This window comes from Solanum lycopersicum, chromosome 12, assembly GCF_036512215.1.
Source record: "Solanum lycopersicum chromosome 12, SLM_r2.1".
In the NCBI taxonomy this organism is placed as follows: domain Eukaryota; kingdom Viridiplantae; phylum Streptophyta; class Magnoliopsida; order Solanales; family Solanaceae; genus Solanum; species Solanum lycopersicum.
Window position 1 is genome coordinate 69041736 of NC_090811.1, and position 14879 is coordinate 69056614.

At 37.9% G+C, this 14879-nt stretch overlaps 4 protein-coding genes across 5 annotated transcripts; 1 reads left to right on the forward strand and 3 right to left on the reverse strand.

Annotated features, from left to right (window-relative positions):
• Window positions 1-49: 49 nt before the first annotated feature.
• Window positions 50-2606, reverse strand: LOC101256754 (pentatricopeptide repeat-containing protein At5g12100, mitochondrial). Its single transcript, XM_004253097.5, has one exon. The coding sequence runs from the start codon at window positions 2604-2606 to the stop codon at window positions 234-236; it is 2373 nt and encodes a 790-aa protein (XP_004253145.1). The 3' UTR covers window positions 50-233.
• LOC101253876 (pentatricopeptide repeat-containing protein At1g18485-like) lies at window positions 50-5404 on the reverse strand. Its single transcript, XM_069292648.1, has one exon. The coding sequence runs from the start codon at window positions 5402-5404 to the stop codon at window positions 3014-3016; it is 2391 nt and encodes a 796-aa protein (XP_069148749.1). The 3' UTR covers window positions 50-3013.
• A 227-nt stretch (window positions 5405-5631) lies between these two features.
• Window positions 5632-11249, forward strand: LOC101256465 (DAR GTPase 2, mitochondrial). Of its 2 annotated transcripts, none has more exons than XM_010316390.4 (9): window positions 5632-5764; window positions 6710-6900; window positions 7909-8013; window positions 8256-8333; window positions 8682-8832; window positions 8964-9034; window positions 9227-9323; window positions 9560-9732; window positions 10499-11249. In XM_010316390.4, exons 2-9 carry the CDS (start codon window positions 6733-6735, stop codon window positions 10742-10744), a joined length of 1089 nt encoding a protein of 362 aa, XP_010314692.1. In that variant the 5' UTR covers window positions 5632-5764; window positions 6710-6732; the 3' UTR covers window positions 10745-11249. The 2 variants fall into 2 exon arrangements, with proteins under 2 accessions (XP_010314692.1, XP_010314691.1); XM_010316389.4 differs by having other exon boundaries at window positions 6731-6900.
• Window positions 11250-11546: 297 nt separating this feature from the next.
• On the reverse strand, window positions 11547-14346 carry LOC101256166 (receptor-like protein 9DC3). The gene has a single exon (XM_004253095.5). The coding sequence runs from the start codon at window positions 13879-13881 to the stop codon at window positions 11773-11775; it is 2109 nt and encodes a 702-aa protein (XP_004253143.2). The 5' UTR covers window positions 13882-14346; the 3' UTR covers window positions 11547-11772.
• Window positions 14347-14879: the final 533 nt, after the last annotated feature.

A 14879-nucleotide genomic window follows, 5' to 3' on the forward strand; every position in this document is an offset into this window, starting at 1 on the left:
ATCGATATACTCATTTATCAAGAAAATGATAATTTAACTACTAAAGGGCTTATTAATTTCAAATTCTATTAATTAAATGTTTATATTCAAATAATATATATATATATTACAAGAATAATAGTGATTCTTGAATATATTACAAGCTTTTCATTTGCTGCCAAAGTTTTAAACTGAAGTTCTCTATATCCTATGCTTTCGCAACAGCAGAAATATCCTCATTTGTGTTACACTCTTCAATTCCTTGAGAACTCATTTCTCTGTGTCTCTTCCAATCTTCCTTCCTCTAGAAGACCAGATAATAACTCCTCGCAAATATTGGCTGGTGGGGTATAACCATTGTCAACCATCTCTCTGTACCAAATGTATGCACCGGAAAAATCTTTAAGCTTGCAATGCCCTTCAACCAAAATATTATAAGTTTCATCACTCGGAACGATACTGTTAGCCTTCATCTGATCAACAAAATTCTTGGCTTCTTGACATCTTCCCTCTTTCAAATGCACCATAATCAAGCTATTGTATGTCCTTTTGTCAGAAGGAATTCCTCGTTCCACCATCTCTTGGTGCATAGCAAGTGACTTTTGAACTTCTCCGTGTAGAGCATAGCAATGGACGAGCTCGTTATATACAACTCGGTCAGGAGAAAGATCCATCTGGGACATTTCTTCAACAATTTTGTCAATTGACACCAGTCCATTCTTTCCCTCTTTGGACACTCTAATTAGAGGATGAATTGTGTTGATTGTAGGTTTTATGCCAGAGGTTTTCATCTTCTCATACATTTCATAACACTTTTCACTGTCCCGTGCATCTGAATACGCAGAGATTAAAGAATTGTATGTGATAACATCTGGAACGAAACCTTTGAGTTGAATATCCGCGACCAACTCCTCAGCTTCTTTGGTCTTACCCTTTTTGCAAAGCCCATTTAATAGAGTATTGTATGTAACGAGTGTTGTTTCCGCATCACTTTGTAGCATCTTCTCCAAGCATCTAAAAGCATCAGTCATCCTTCCTCTCATACAATGTCCATCTATAAGCATATTATAGACCTGCGCATTTGGTTTAACCCCTCTACTGATCATATCACTTAGGACTACATCAGCTTCAAGAAGCCTACCATCCTTGCACAAAGAATTGATTAGAGAACCATAGGTAATTACATTAGGATTCAATCCGTTATTTTCCATCTCCTCGAGAATCTCAAAACACCTCACGAATTCCTGCTTGCGCCCATATCCGTCAATTAAGATGTTATACGTCTGCACATTAGGGGAAACTGACTTCTCAAGCATTTTCCTTAACCACTTGTTTGCCTCTTCCATCATACCCAATTCACAGAATTTCGTGATCAGAGTATTAAATGTGACACAACTCGGCTTCACCCCAGAAATCTCCATTTCATCAATAGTTAAATAAGCCTTCTCCATATTGCCCTCTTTGCAATAGCCACTCAAAATGGTATTAAACAACACATCTGTAGGAGTAAGCCCATTTCCCAGCATCTTCTTCAAAATCTCTGCAGCCTTATCCGTCTTCCCTTTCTTGCACAGTCCATTCAATAAAACACTACTCGTATACTCATTCAACTTCACCCCTGTCTTAACGACTTCTTCATACAACGCTAAAGAGGAATTAACATCATCAGATCGCGAAAGACCATCAAAAAGTATACTAAAAGTAAACCCATCGGGTACAAATCCGTAACTCTTCATTTCCTCCACTATGCAATTAGCTTCCTCCATCTTCCCGGACTTACAAAGTCCACTAAGCAACGTATTAAACGTCACAATATTAGGCTCCACATTATCATTCTTCATCGTTTCCCTCAACTCAAAAGCCTCCTCTACCTTCCCCATCTTACAATAACCATCCATAAGAATATTATACGTCACCATACTCCGCGCCACTCTTCTCTCAAGCATTTCATCAAACAGTTTCCGCGCTTCCACAACTCTCTTCTCTTTACATAACCCACCCATCACTACATTATACACAAACTTATCCATACCCACCTTACCACTTCTCATACAATCCAACAGCTCCAAAGCTTTACCCAAATCCCCAATTTTCACGGCCGATAGTATAGCTTTTCCATAACTAGCCTTATCAACCCTTATACCCCAATTCATTACATCAGAGAAAACTTCAAGGGTCTTTTTATACTTCCTTAAACTATTCAAAGATTCAAGAAACACATTTATAGCTGATAAAGATGGAAACTTTTTCTCTTCCCTTATCAATGAATAAAGCTCTTCAGCTTGGTTAATGAGTTTCGACTCTAAATACAGTGAAAATAGCAAATCTGAGAGAAGGGGTTTTGCAGGGGAAGGTGAAAAGAGAGAGTAGAGTTGAGAAACTGAACTTGTATGAATAAGGGTACCCAAGATTCCTTTGGCATTTTCCATACGACGTTGTTGAATTAGAATCCGAAGCTGCCGGAGCTGTTCTACAAGATTTTGGGATGGACTATCTGTGGGATTTTCATTGTTGATTGAACTGAGTAGTTGTTCTTGGTGTAGAAATGGAGTTGAACGGAAAAATTTGCAGAGTAAATGTTGATTACCGGTGCCGGCAAATTTGAAAGCACGATGGAGCTTAAGCATATTGACTCACTGTGCAAGTTCTTTGTGCTTGTTGAATGAAGTAGTTATATAGTTTTGGAAAATGTTTATTTTACAATTGGGTTTATTGTCCCACATCGGCCAGGGATAAAGAAAAAAGTTTGTTTAAAATTAAAAGAAAAAGCTTTGTGTTTGCCTCTTGGTGTGTGGAGTTGGGAACGTCACACGCAAATTGGCATAAACCCATAGAGACTTTTTACAAAAGGAGAATAGAATTATGCATGTTTAAAACTCGAGAATTCATTCAATTTTTTGACTTCTTTTATCATATGGAAACAAACTCTGAGAATTCATCCATACTAAAGAAGCAGTTCTCTTGATTCACTTTCAAGATGTGGGATTGGGCTTCTTATTGTTAGTTCTCTTGATTCACTTTCAAGATGTGTGTTTCATCCAGTCTTTTGTCCAACAATAAAAGCATGCACCTTGTCTTGAATTTGAATCCAACTACATCCAGGGTTTTTCTTTACTCCCCTCAGTTTCATCATCTCTCTTATACTATCAGCTTCGCCCCACCGCCCTGCTTCAGCGTACATATTTGAGAGAAGAGCATAGTATCCAGGATGATGCGGCTGCATCTTAAATAAGTGCTCAGCTGCCCAAGAACCCAACTCCACATTTCCATTGAGACGGCATGCTCCAAGGAGCGCAGCCCAAACATTGAAATCTGGTTCAAATGGTAGACCAGTGATAACATTAATGGCCTCATCCATTAGCCCAGAACGACCAAGAAGATCAACCATGCAAGCGTAGTGCATCTGTGATGGTTCAATGTTACGAGCAAGCATGTCGTTGAAGTATTTCTTTCCCTTATCAACTAATCCCCCGTGACTACATGCTGATAGAACTGCAATATAAGAGATGGAATCGTGTTCAACACCATCCTCTCGAGTGGCTTCAAACATGTCAATTGCAGTATGTAAATCACCAAGCATCCCATACCCTAAAATCATAGTATTCCATGATGCTACATCCCTGTTCTCAATCCTATCAAAAACCTTTTGAGAAAGATCAATCCGTCCACATTTGGTATACAAATCCAAGAAAGAATTTGAGACAAACAGATGTTCATGAAACAATCTTCGCACTGCAAATGCATGGATTTCCTTTCCTTGTTTGATCGCAGAAATAGTTGCACAAGCTGAGAGAACTCCAACAAAGGAAACAGTATCGTGTTTCATCCCAGTCGGCACCATTTCAGAGAACAGTACAAGAGACTTTGAGCAATGACTCGTCTGTGAATAACCAACAATGAGTATATTATAAGATACTTCGTCTCTAAGAGACATGTCAAACACATTTTGCGCCAGATTTAGACAACCACACTTTGCATACATATCGGTTATAGCATTTGAGACAAAGAGATCAATGACAGACCCATTCCTTATTGACCTGGCATGTATCTCCTTTCCTGAACGAAGACAACCAATTCGTGCACATGCAGGAAGAACATTTGTCAGTGTAACAGATGTTGGAGTTTCATCGCTAGATTGCATCTTCCTGACAAGTCCTATAGCCTCAAACTCAAGCCCATTCTGAGCAAAATTTGCAACCATTGTATTCCATGACACAACATTTCTCGAATCCATTTTGTGGAACACGGCAGATGCTTCAGCTGAACGCTCTGATTTTGCATACATATCAATCAAGGCGTTGGCAACAAATACATCACACTCTAAACCTGTTCTTAGACAAAAACCATGAACTTCTCTTCCCTTGTTAAACTTTCCAAGTTCAACCAAGACAGGTAACATACTTGAAACTGTAGTCGAATTTACATTCCAACCACCATCAATCATAAACCTAAAACTTTCCAACGCATGGTTATTAAACCCATTATGAGCAAAGGTACCAATCATTGCATTCCAAGAAACCTCATTCCTTTCAACCATCTCATCAAAAACTTGTCTTGACGACTCAACATTCAAGCACTTCCCATATGCATCGACGAATGCATTCCCAATAGCCACTTGACAATCCAAACCCACTTTAATCACATAACAATGAATCTCACTAACCATTATCCCATCTTCCAGCACTGCACAAATAGGCAATACACTCACAACACTTACCACATTCGGCTTAAACTCAGACCACATAACCATCTCCCTAAACACCCCAATACCTTCAAAATAACACCTATTATCCGTGAACACCCGAATCATACTGTTCCATGAAACCAAATCCCTTTCAGACATTTCATCAAATATCTTCCCCGCACTCACCAAATCACCAAAACTCCCATAAAACAACATCAATGTATTATTCACAAACACATCATAATCAAAACCCAATTTCATCAACAACCCATGAACCTCCAACCCTTTTCGAACCTCACCAAAATCAGTACAAAGCTTAATCACAAAAGGAAAAGTATGATCATCTGGCACAACCCCGCTTCTCAACATCCCATTATAAACCTCAAGAACACCCACCACACCCAAAATAGTCTGAGCTCGAATAAGGGTGTTGTACAGAAACGCCGAACGGGAAAAAGGGAGACTTTGGTAGAACATTGTCCGTACGATTCTTGGGTCTGATGAAAAAGCGGCGTAACGGAGAATGAGAGCTGCGGAGATGGAAATGCTGAACGGAAGAAAGCCATTGATGATGGAGAAAGCGTGAGCTTGTTGGGTTTGAAGAAGGGATTTGGTCGTGGAGCAGAAATTGAGGAGATCTTTTTGATAGGATTGTGATGATTCAGTGAGTGTTTGTAGAGATTTTGTGAAGAGGAGAAGAGGAGAAGAAGCTATACGAAAAATTCGAACATGGTGGAACATTAGGTGTAAAGGAAACTAAAGAAGACTCATTCATATGAATATATGAGTTTAGGTTATATATTTACGAGTTAATAGTCGAAAACACACCTATTTGCAGAGCCCCAAAAACCAACAGCCCCCAAACACACCTGCTGTCACTTTGCAGCCCCAAATACCAACTGCCCTTCCTCTTCACGGCATACTTCCCACAAAAATACTTGCTGTGCTGAGTTCTGCGTGCTGATTGGTCAGCCCTTCTTGGTCATCTTAGCCCCATAAGGAAGCAAAGAGGGTTGAAGAAGACTACCAAGCAGCGGCAGCAAACCCTGTCTTTCAAGAATAAGGGATTACTTCTATTGTTGGAGATTCATCCCCTAATAGGTAAAAATCGAATCTTTGTACACTTCATTGAGTTTCTTTGAGCTTGTGAACTTTCTTTAGCATTTAAAATTTAGCATCTTTTGGTTGATTTCTTACTGTATTTGAAAAAAAAAAAAAAAAAAACTCATTCTTTATCCACTTTATATGAGTTTAGAGTTAATACTGATAATGGAGCTCCCACCCGAAGAATTCCTCCTTCCTAATTTGTGGTGTTGGGTGAGGCCTAGTGGTTAATGAAGAAAATTGAGCACACGAGGTCTCGGGTTCTAATTTGAGCATAGACAAACACTAGGTGATTGTATTCATGTGCTCCTAGTTTGGTGGATAGAGTTAACTTGTACCTGGTATTTGTTGCTACTGGGAGGTGGTAGGTATCCCGTAGAATTAGTGAAGGTGTGCGGAAGTGGGTTCGGAGACCATGGTTATTGAAAAGAAACTGTTTTCGGTGTACAGCTTCTGGAGAAGATTTATCTTATCTTGCTTTTTAGGCATTTCAAGGTTCGGTCTTTTCCATTAGGAGTAGTACTTCTCACTAGTCTTGGATCAAAACTGACCCACTTTTGCTAAATAGGATTATTAAGGTTCAGGAGTATATAAAACTTTCCGAATTTTTCTCCTGGAGCCTAAGTGTGTTCTAGAAAAGGGAATATATTAGTTATTAACTCATTATCGTTATACTAAGCACAACGCTGGTAGTTATCTTTCACTGCTGGTTGATATTTTGGGGAGAGTATATTTTTTAATTCGTCAAATGAAATTAGCTTAAATGAAAGTGGGGATTCATATAGGGGACCCCAACTTGTTTGGGACTGAGGAATAGAGTAGCATTAGTTGTAGTTGTAGTGGTTGATTTGTATGCATGTCTAATGATTTATGGAAATAAAAATACTTTGCTTCGACTTCGGATTTTGGGTAAAATGCTAATCCATCTATGCTCCGACCCAGCTTATTTATTGTTTTGCTCAGGAATGACATTAAAGGGCAGTTTAGTTCAAAAGATAGGTAATGCAATTATGGAAGTCGCAAGGAACAAAGGCTCAACATGGTGGTACACACCTCACATGGCTGCAGCATCTCGTGCCATAACCGAACGGGTCCCATTGGTTGATATTCTCCTTGAAGTCAGAGATGCTCGGGTATGTATAAACCCTATCCTTCATGAATCTTTTCCTTTAAATTGTTGCCGCTACATGTTTGATTAAACGTCAGATCAAGCTTGCTAGTATTACTCCGTAAAACACTTTGTTTTGTGATGTGGTCTTTGAATAATATATTATGTTTGTGAATAAGCTATTTATTCTTTTAGACATGTGTCCTCTTGTCAACAAGTGTTGACCTCGCATGAATCCATCCTGCATGATCTGTTCATATCAATTATGAAAAATTGGGAAGTTCGGCTTTGTGTAGTGCGGTTTGTGGGTTGGAGTTCAGCATATCAAGAAGTATGCACCATTTCTGTGATAGACCATTACTATTGGCCTCTTTTGGTAGATAACCAGCTATTCGTTATCATCCAGGGCCTTTTTCTATGTTGATTTGAAGTATCAAAACAAATACACAAGTGTATATAGAATGAGCATAAAGAAATTTAAAAAAGAAAGGAAAAGTAACATCATTGCTAGATATATTGATATAATTGTCAAGTTCCTAAAGGTTGACCGAGTAGTTCAGGCATATTAGTAGAAACCTGAAGGCTCAAGGCTTGAATCTCAGCTACAACACTTGTGGTGAGCCCATCTTCTCCATCCTTGATGGAGTGGTGCTCGACACCTGTGCTTGTGGATTGTAGCTGACTGCTTGGTATATTTAGTAGAAGATTATGCAAGTTGGCTCAAACACCACCACCAATTCACCACAAGAATAACAACCCAGTGTAATCTCACAAGTGGGGTCTGGAGAGGCTGGTGTACAGTGTGTACGCTAACCTTACCCCTACCTTGTGAAGGCCTCAAACACCACCATCATGTATGAAATTGAAAACTTGGCACAATTGTCTATGGCATTCATGGGGAGTATTTCGTTATGAACTCAGTGATAATTCGATATATGTTCAATCATGTCCCAGTTCCTTTGTTTACGAGGATATGCTTGTATAACTATCCTCTAATTTTTTATTCTTATATTTCCGCTTTGGCTTTTCTCAGATTCCTTTATCATCAGCATGTGAGCTAATTAAGCATCATTCGCCTTCCTCGAGGCGCATTATAATTCTGAACAAGACAGATTTAGCAAATCAAATTCAATTAAAGGTGATGTCTTGCTCTTCACTTTTTTAGTGAGCTGGCTGCTGCTTCTCTTGACAATTATTCATCTAGCTGATTCCTCGATACCCCCTTCTCTAGCCACACCTTAATATGATAATGAGCAGCATACATGATAGCTTTTTGTTGTTAGGCATTACTTCCAGTCCCAAATTATTGCAGATTTTGTCATATATCCTTTTTGCTTGCATCTGTTTACATGTACAGATATTTAAATTTGTTTCCTGCAGGAATGGCTGAAATACTTTGAGGAACAAAAGTCTCTTGTTTTTGGAGTCAATTCCCATAATAAGGATAACATCAAAGAGGTAATCATCTGAAAGTTTTCTGCAGTAGATCGTGTTCTAATTTGCAAATTGTTCTAATGTAGCAACACTTGTTGGTTTAATGTCATGTTGGTAAATTGTTGTTCTCAACATATACAACACATAGATCAAAAGGTACATACAGGGTGACTTAAGCCTGCATAGAGTTGAACTTAAATGTTGAACATATGAGGTCAATGCTCTAACAGTATGCAAAGTTTCAGTATAAGGAAGTACTATGAAAAAGGTGTAGGCCTTGATGTTCATCACTAGTTAATCCGAAGACCTTTTATTTCACATGTGGTGCTCATTTGCATCAGATATAAATCTTGACATGTTGCAGACTTGCAGTTACTGAACTTTCTGCGAGCCAGAGTTCGAGAATTATCAAAGATTGGTCATGGGGATCAGACAATCACATTAATGCTTGTTGGCATTCCTAATGTTGGGAAGTCTGCCCTTGCCAACTCATTGCATCAAATTGGAAGGATCAGTGCAGCAGGTACATCAACTTTTAGTACAAATTATTAGTTGTTAAGTTCTTGAAGCTGTTTTCTCATGTTTTAAAAAGACTCTCTCTATAGTATAGAACTTATCTAACTCAAATATCCTGAAACATTCTTTGTTTTATAGAGAAAGGAAGACTAAAGCATGCCATAGTGAGTCCTCATCCAGGAGAGACAAAAAATATTAGCGGATTGAAGGTATTTCTTTCTTATATGTAGAAACACAGTTTTTTTTTCTTTTAACCAGGCAAGTTCTGAACTAGAGGTTTGGATTTTACGCGTAGTAGCTGGGCTTGTTTTTCAGCTTACAGGGTTATAGCTTTCCTGTTTTCTATTTGATTTTTGTTTTTGCATAGTCATATCTTGATGAAACTACTTTTACAAAATCAGATCGCTAGCCATCCTAGTATTTATGTGTTAGACACCCCTGGTGTTTTCCCGGCTGAGATTCTCGATGCAGAGGTGTGCTCCAATCTAGCTTTAACAGGTACAATTTCCAAAACATTATCTGCCGCCAACATTTTGGATTTTCATCAGAACATAGTCACAAATTGCAATTCTCTCACAGCTCCTGCTCCTCTTGTTAACTGATGGAAAAAAAGAAGGAATGATAGACAAAACACTGTACACAAAGAGAAAGTACCATGACAAGTGAGGAAGTGGAAAATGCGGAAGTGAGCTACCAACTGATAGATATTCTATGTTCCTTTATTCTTAATGCAGGTGCTATCAGAGATTGCTTGGTCGGGGAAGTGGATCTTGCGGAATATTTTCTATCCATCTTTAACGTGAGTAATGAATATAAGAAATGGGCCAACTTGTCATTATCAGGCGCTGATGATTGTTCCGAGTTAGAGAGAAAACAGAAGAGACAATATTTAACAGATCACACACAGGTAAGCAGTTTAAAAGGAAATGTATTATAACGTCTTTCTTTCCTCTTCGCTATATGCAAATCATAAGCTCCATTGCGTACTAAGTACCAACTGTATGTCAAGTTCGAGTTGAATTTGCTCATGTCCTGCATTTCGAATGATAAGCTCAACAATCATTGTTATTACGCCTTTACAATAGACTTTTGTTTCCCCGAAACCAGTTGAATTATTTGTCAGGCAAAACCAGTCAGTTTAAAATAACATGTTCATTGTGGTTCCCTGCCTTATATATATCCGGAAAAAGGTATGATTTCCGAAATCCCCACGTTAACAATAATGTTCGGAGTGGGTATGCATTTTATGTTTTGTCAATAGCCTTCAATTTTATGTTTACAATCTCTAGCAGATCTAGCAGAAAGAAAGACAATAGTCCTTTGACAAATGAGAATACTTCAGGGCTATGTTTCTCAGACTCTTCAAAAATATCTACGTATCTGATCCTCCAAAAGCTATGATATTTTGGAGGATCCGACAACATCTTTTGAGGGTCCGAGCAACATATCTTCAGGAATGATCTAGTTTTTAACAATGTGCCTATGTACATAGCAACATATGGTTACAAAATTTGATAATTTGAATGTTGAATAAGTGGGACCTCAGTAGATCCGTAATCGTCAAATTCATGTCAATCAACAACTATTAAGCAATGGAACATGAAATTGTCAAGTTTTAGCTTCGACTTTTATCAACTCCTTGTTAGATATGACATCTCTGATTACTCATACAGGACTTCATTGTGAACAAAGTTCGAAGAACGCTTTTTGAAGCAGTTTCGTCTTTCAATGGCAATCTACACGATGAGGAAATTATGTCACGGCTCATCAAAACAGAGTTTGCTGTTCTTCGCGATGCTTTTAATTTACCTCCTGATTCGGATGATTATGTTCATAAAGTGGCTGCTAAGTTACTTAATCTGTATCGTACTGGAAGGCTTGGTCATTATACTCTAGACCTTGCTCCAAATAATAACTAAGGAGAAGTCTTATACGCGAGTCATGACAGTCTTGGTTGAGGTGTCTAAATGAAAGACGTGACAACTTGAGGGGACTGTCTATGTATTCGACTACTTTGGTTTGAGAATTGTAATGGATGGGTAACCTGATAAGATAATATACAAGTCAGCTATGGAAATGGCTTCTGTTGTGGATGCTCCGATTGTGTTGCTATAGGGGACTCCCTTCACTGTGATATCAAAGGCGCAAATGCAGCTGGAATTGCATCAGCGTTTATCACAGGCTGAATACATGCTGCTGAACTTGGACTTGGCAATTTTGGGTAAGTCAGGGATGATGGTACTGTTGTACATACTCTTGCCTTGAAAAACAATGCATATCCTACATATGTACTCCCTCCATTTACATGGTGAAGAATGCAGTATTCACTTTGTACCTCTTTTGGTTTTGGTGTTAACCATTGTGCTTTATCTTGAACCATTTTATCTTGGTGGAATACAAGGATTGTTATGATCAAGTTTTAAATTAGTTGTTGTTATTATAGGTAATGTGACTTATATGAAAAATGGCACTAATTTTTAACTGGTATTGTTGCAAGTCTTGTGTTAAATATACAAGAGAGAGAAGGGGCAGTTATAGCAGTCTTTGATACCAAACTCTTTCATCACCCAAAACTTAACAAATGTCCTCTGTATAAGACTGTGATGAGAACAAGCACAAAGCATTCCTCCCAACATTGAGCGGAATAGTCAAGGTAGTCAAAGCTAACTCAAATACCGCGGTACATGGAAAAAAGTACACAAACAAGCAGAAAATACGCAGAGATTCAACAGGTCTTAGCCTTTTTTTTTAATAACCATGATGTTCGAGCTAGCTCCTCAACACGTGTGTGTAGCACGTGTAATCCGAGTCATGTACTATACACGTGTGTTGCATGTGTATTCCGAGTCATGTACTATGTAATCTTGTATAATGATTATTACAATAAAATTGAGTAAATACTATAATTTTGAATCTAATATAACTCTTATAGCTACACTCAACAATTTCATCTTATGTAGTGCTTTTGACAACCTTGCTGATTCTTTTGCCTTCTCATAAGGATTTTGTATTCTAGTTCTTCAGCAATCCTACAAAGCCAATCGGGATTTCGAGCTGAAACCATTAAATATGCTATAGAGAATCCAATAATAAGTCCACACACATATCCCATAAGAACTACTCTCCAGTTGAGTTCACTCAGAAATGTAGAATCGCTTTCTTGTTCCAACTCTGTCATGTTGTTTGTTTTGGGCAACCTGCTGCAACCACCCGAAACAGGAACTCCATGTAACCCATCATTACCTTCATAGGAGTTATTCTCGAATGTAGCAAATTGACGTCCTGTTGGGATACATCCTTGGAGGTGATTGTGAGAGAGATTCAAGAATTCAAGAAATGTAAGTGATGTAAGTTGATTAGGTATCTCTCCTTCGAGATGATTAGCTGATAGGTCTAATGATTCAACTGAAGATAAATTTCCAAGTGATGGCGGTATATAACCTTGCAATCCATTATGAGATAAATTCAACACGCGAAGTGCAATGAGATCTCCCATAATACTTGGAATGCGTCCTTCAAATCTGTTATTTGAAAAGTCAATAGTGACGTACAAAGACAAGATTGAATCAACTTCAAGCTCCAGTCCCTTTGTTACGACAGCTACTGAGTCTTGGTAATAACCGCCTTCTTTATTATTTGGATCCTCCACAGTTTGATCAACTCTCTTCATGGCTTCGAAATTTTGAAAAAGATTTGCAGGTAACTCTGCAGTAAATGCATTGCTAGCGAGGTCTATGATTCGAAGCTTAGGAAACAAGTTCTTCATGAACCTTGAAGTTCTGATGGGTCCATGCAATTTATTGGATCTCAAACTTAACACTTGTAGCTCCGGCAGAGTCCCCAACCACATCGGGAATGTGTCATTGAGGAGATTAGCTCCTAAATCAAGAACTTCCAATCGTTGGCAATTTACCAAGGATCGTGGAATTTTCCCCTCTAGCTTATTGCCATGCAAATTGAAGCTTTTAAGTGCTCTTCCAATGCTAAAATTGCTTTGAAAAGTACCAGAAAGATTGTTGTGCTGCATATCAAGAATCTCAAGATGATCACTCATGTTGCCAAAACATTGCGGAATTGCTCCCTTCAGATTGTTTCTACCCAAATTTAGAACTTGTAGTGATTTTAGATTGCAAATAGACAAAGGGAGTTCTCCACTGAGATTATTTTGTGACATCATTACAAGCTGGAGAGTAGTGATATTACCTAAGCATTGCAGAATTTTTCCTTTCAAGTTGTTTCTCGACAAATACAGGATTGTCAGTGATGTTAAATTGCAAATAGATGGAGGAATTTCCTCAATCAGATTGTTGTCATTGAGAAGCAGAACTTGCAAATTTTTCAAGTTGCCTAGGGAAGTAGGAATAGAACCAATAAGAAAGTTATTCCTCAAATCTAGACGAGTAAGAGACCTTAGGTAGCCTATTTCTTCAGGAATGGATCCAGAAAGATGATTAACATGAAGAAACAAAAAAGACAAGTCTGTCAAGTTTCCCAAGGAAGAAGGTATAGAACCAGTAAGAGAGTTAATACTCAAAGATAGCTTAGTAAGAGACCTTAGGTACCCTATTGTTTCTGGAATAGAACCAGTTAAATGATTGTCAAATAAGCGGATGATCTGAAGTTTGGCTAGTGAGCCGATTTGTGGTGGGATTGAGCCTGAAATGTGATTCATATGCAAGTCAAGATAGACAAGATTAGTTAGATAACCAATCTCAGGTGGGATGGTTCCAAATAAACTGTTCCTGCTAATATTAAGATACTCAAGAAAAGGGAGGGATGAAAACGGAAAAGCACTGAGTGTACCAATGATTCTAGCATTTGTAATATTCAACGTGTTTACCCTACCATTAATGCATATAACTCCATACCAGTCACTGCATGCATCAGAACTCGGTGTCCATGATGCCAATGAGGAATTATTTTGGTTCTTGAAAGTCGCTTTCCATTTAAAGAGGGCAGTTGTTTCCTCAGTGGAAGCAAAAGTAACTGTAAAGAGATATAAAAGAGTGAAAAACTGAAGTAGAGAGGATATTTTGCTGGGAACCATCATCATCATATTTTGCGTTTCAATGAACTAATTGTAGAGAATTCGTAGGATTTTATATAGTGCATAATATCAAAGATCAAAGCGAAACATGTTTGACTGCCACCAAATGTTGCCAATTCGGCTTCTGTCTCTCTTATTCACACTTATTTGTCTGTCCATATTTATCAGAGGAAGTGTTCTCATTCTCATTGCAAATTTTGGTTGTTCTGTTCTTGTCTTTTTGCTTTTTATTTTTATGCACGCGTTACATATGTAATTTAGCCAAGGACTTAACGAAGTGGCCAAATAGTTTTGTTGTGTTATCAGCCATGATGCAGACATGTTTGGTTCTGAATCTCATATCTAAATTAGTGGACCAATCCAACAATTATATAACAGAACAATAATTCTAGACTACATTATTATCTCTAATATACTTTGTACTAGATCGAGATGAGTTTAGGTAAAGCTATATGACTACTGAGATTTTATATAGCTGACATCAACAGTTGATTTCTCATATTGTCACTCAATTATTGATAATTATCTTAGAAAGTCACCTTATTTGTTATGTAACAGAAAAGTCACGCGTCTTGCAAATGAAAGCTACAACTCATTCAATTTGAAGTGAAGGTACTTTGTAATCTATTGCAGTAGGTCATGAGGTTGTTGTATACATTTATGAATCATGAAAGGAAGTATAGTTGTACATAAATCCATCTCATATCATTTTTGAGTTACTGGTTCTGAACACATAAACCAATACTTTAGCTGCACCCATGTAAGTTGAATTATTGTGAACTTTCAAAATAATAGGTACTACTTTCAACTATATTACATCAGAAAGTTGATTTATGACAGAAACAAATAAGAGGTGATTACTGGAAAACAAAAAGAAAAAGATATCTAACTCGTTTCAACTCTATATATATCACCTTGTCATTAGTATGTCCAGGGGGTTAAGACATTTTTTTTGATAATCATGATGTTCGGGCCAACTTAAGCTCATAAAATTTTATGGCCCCTGA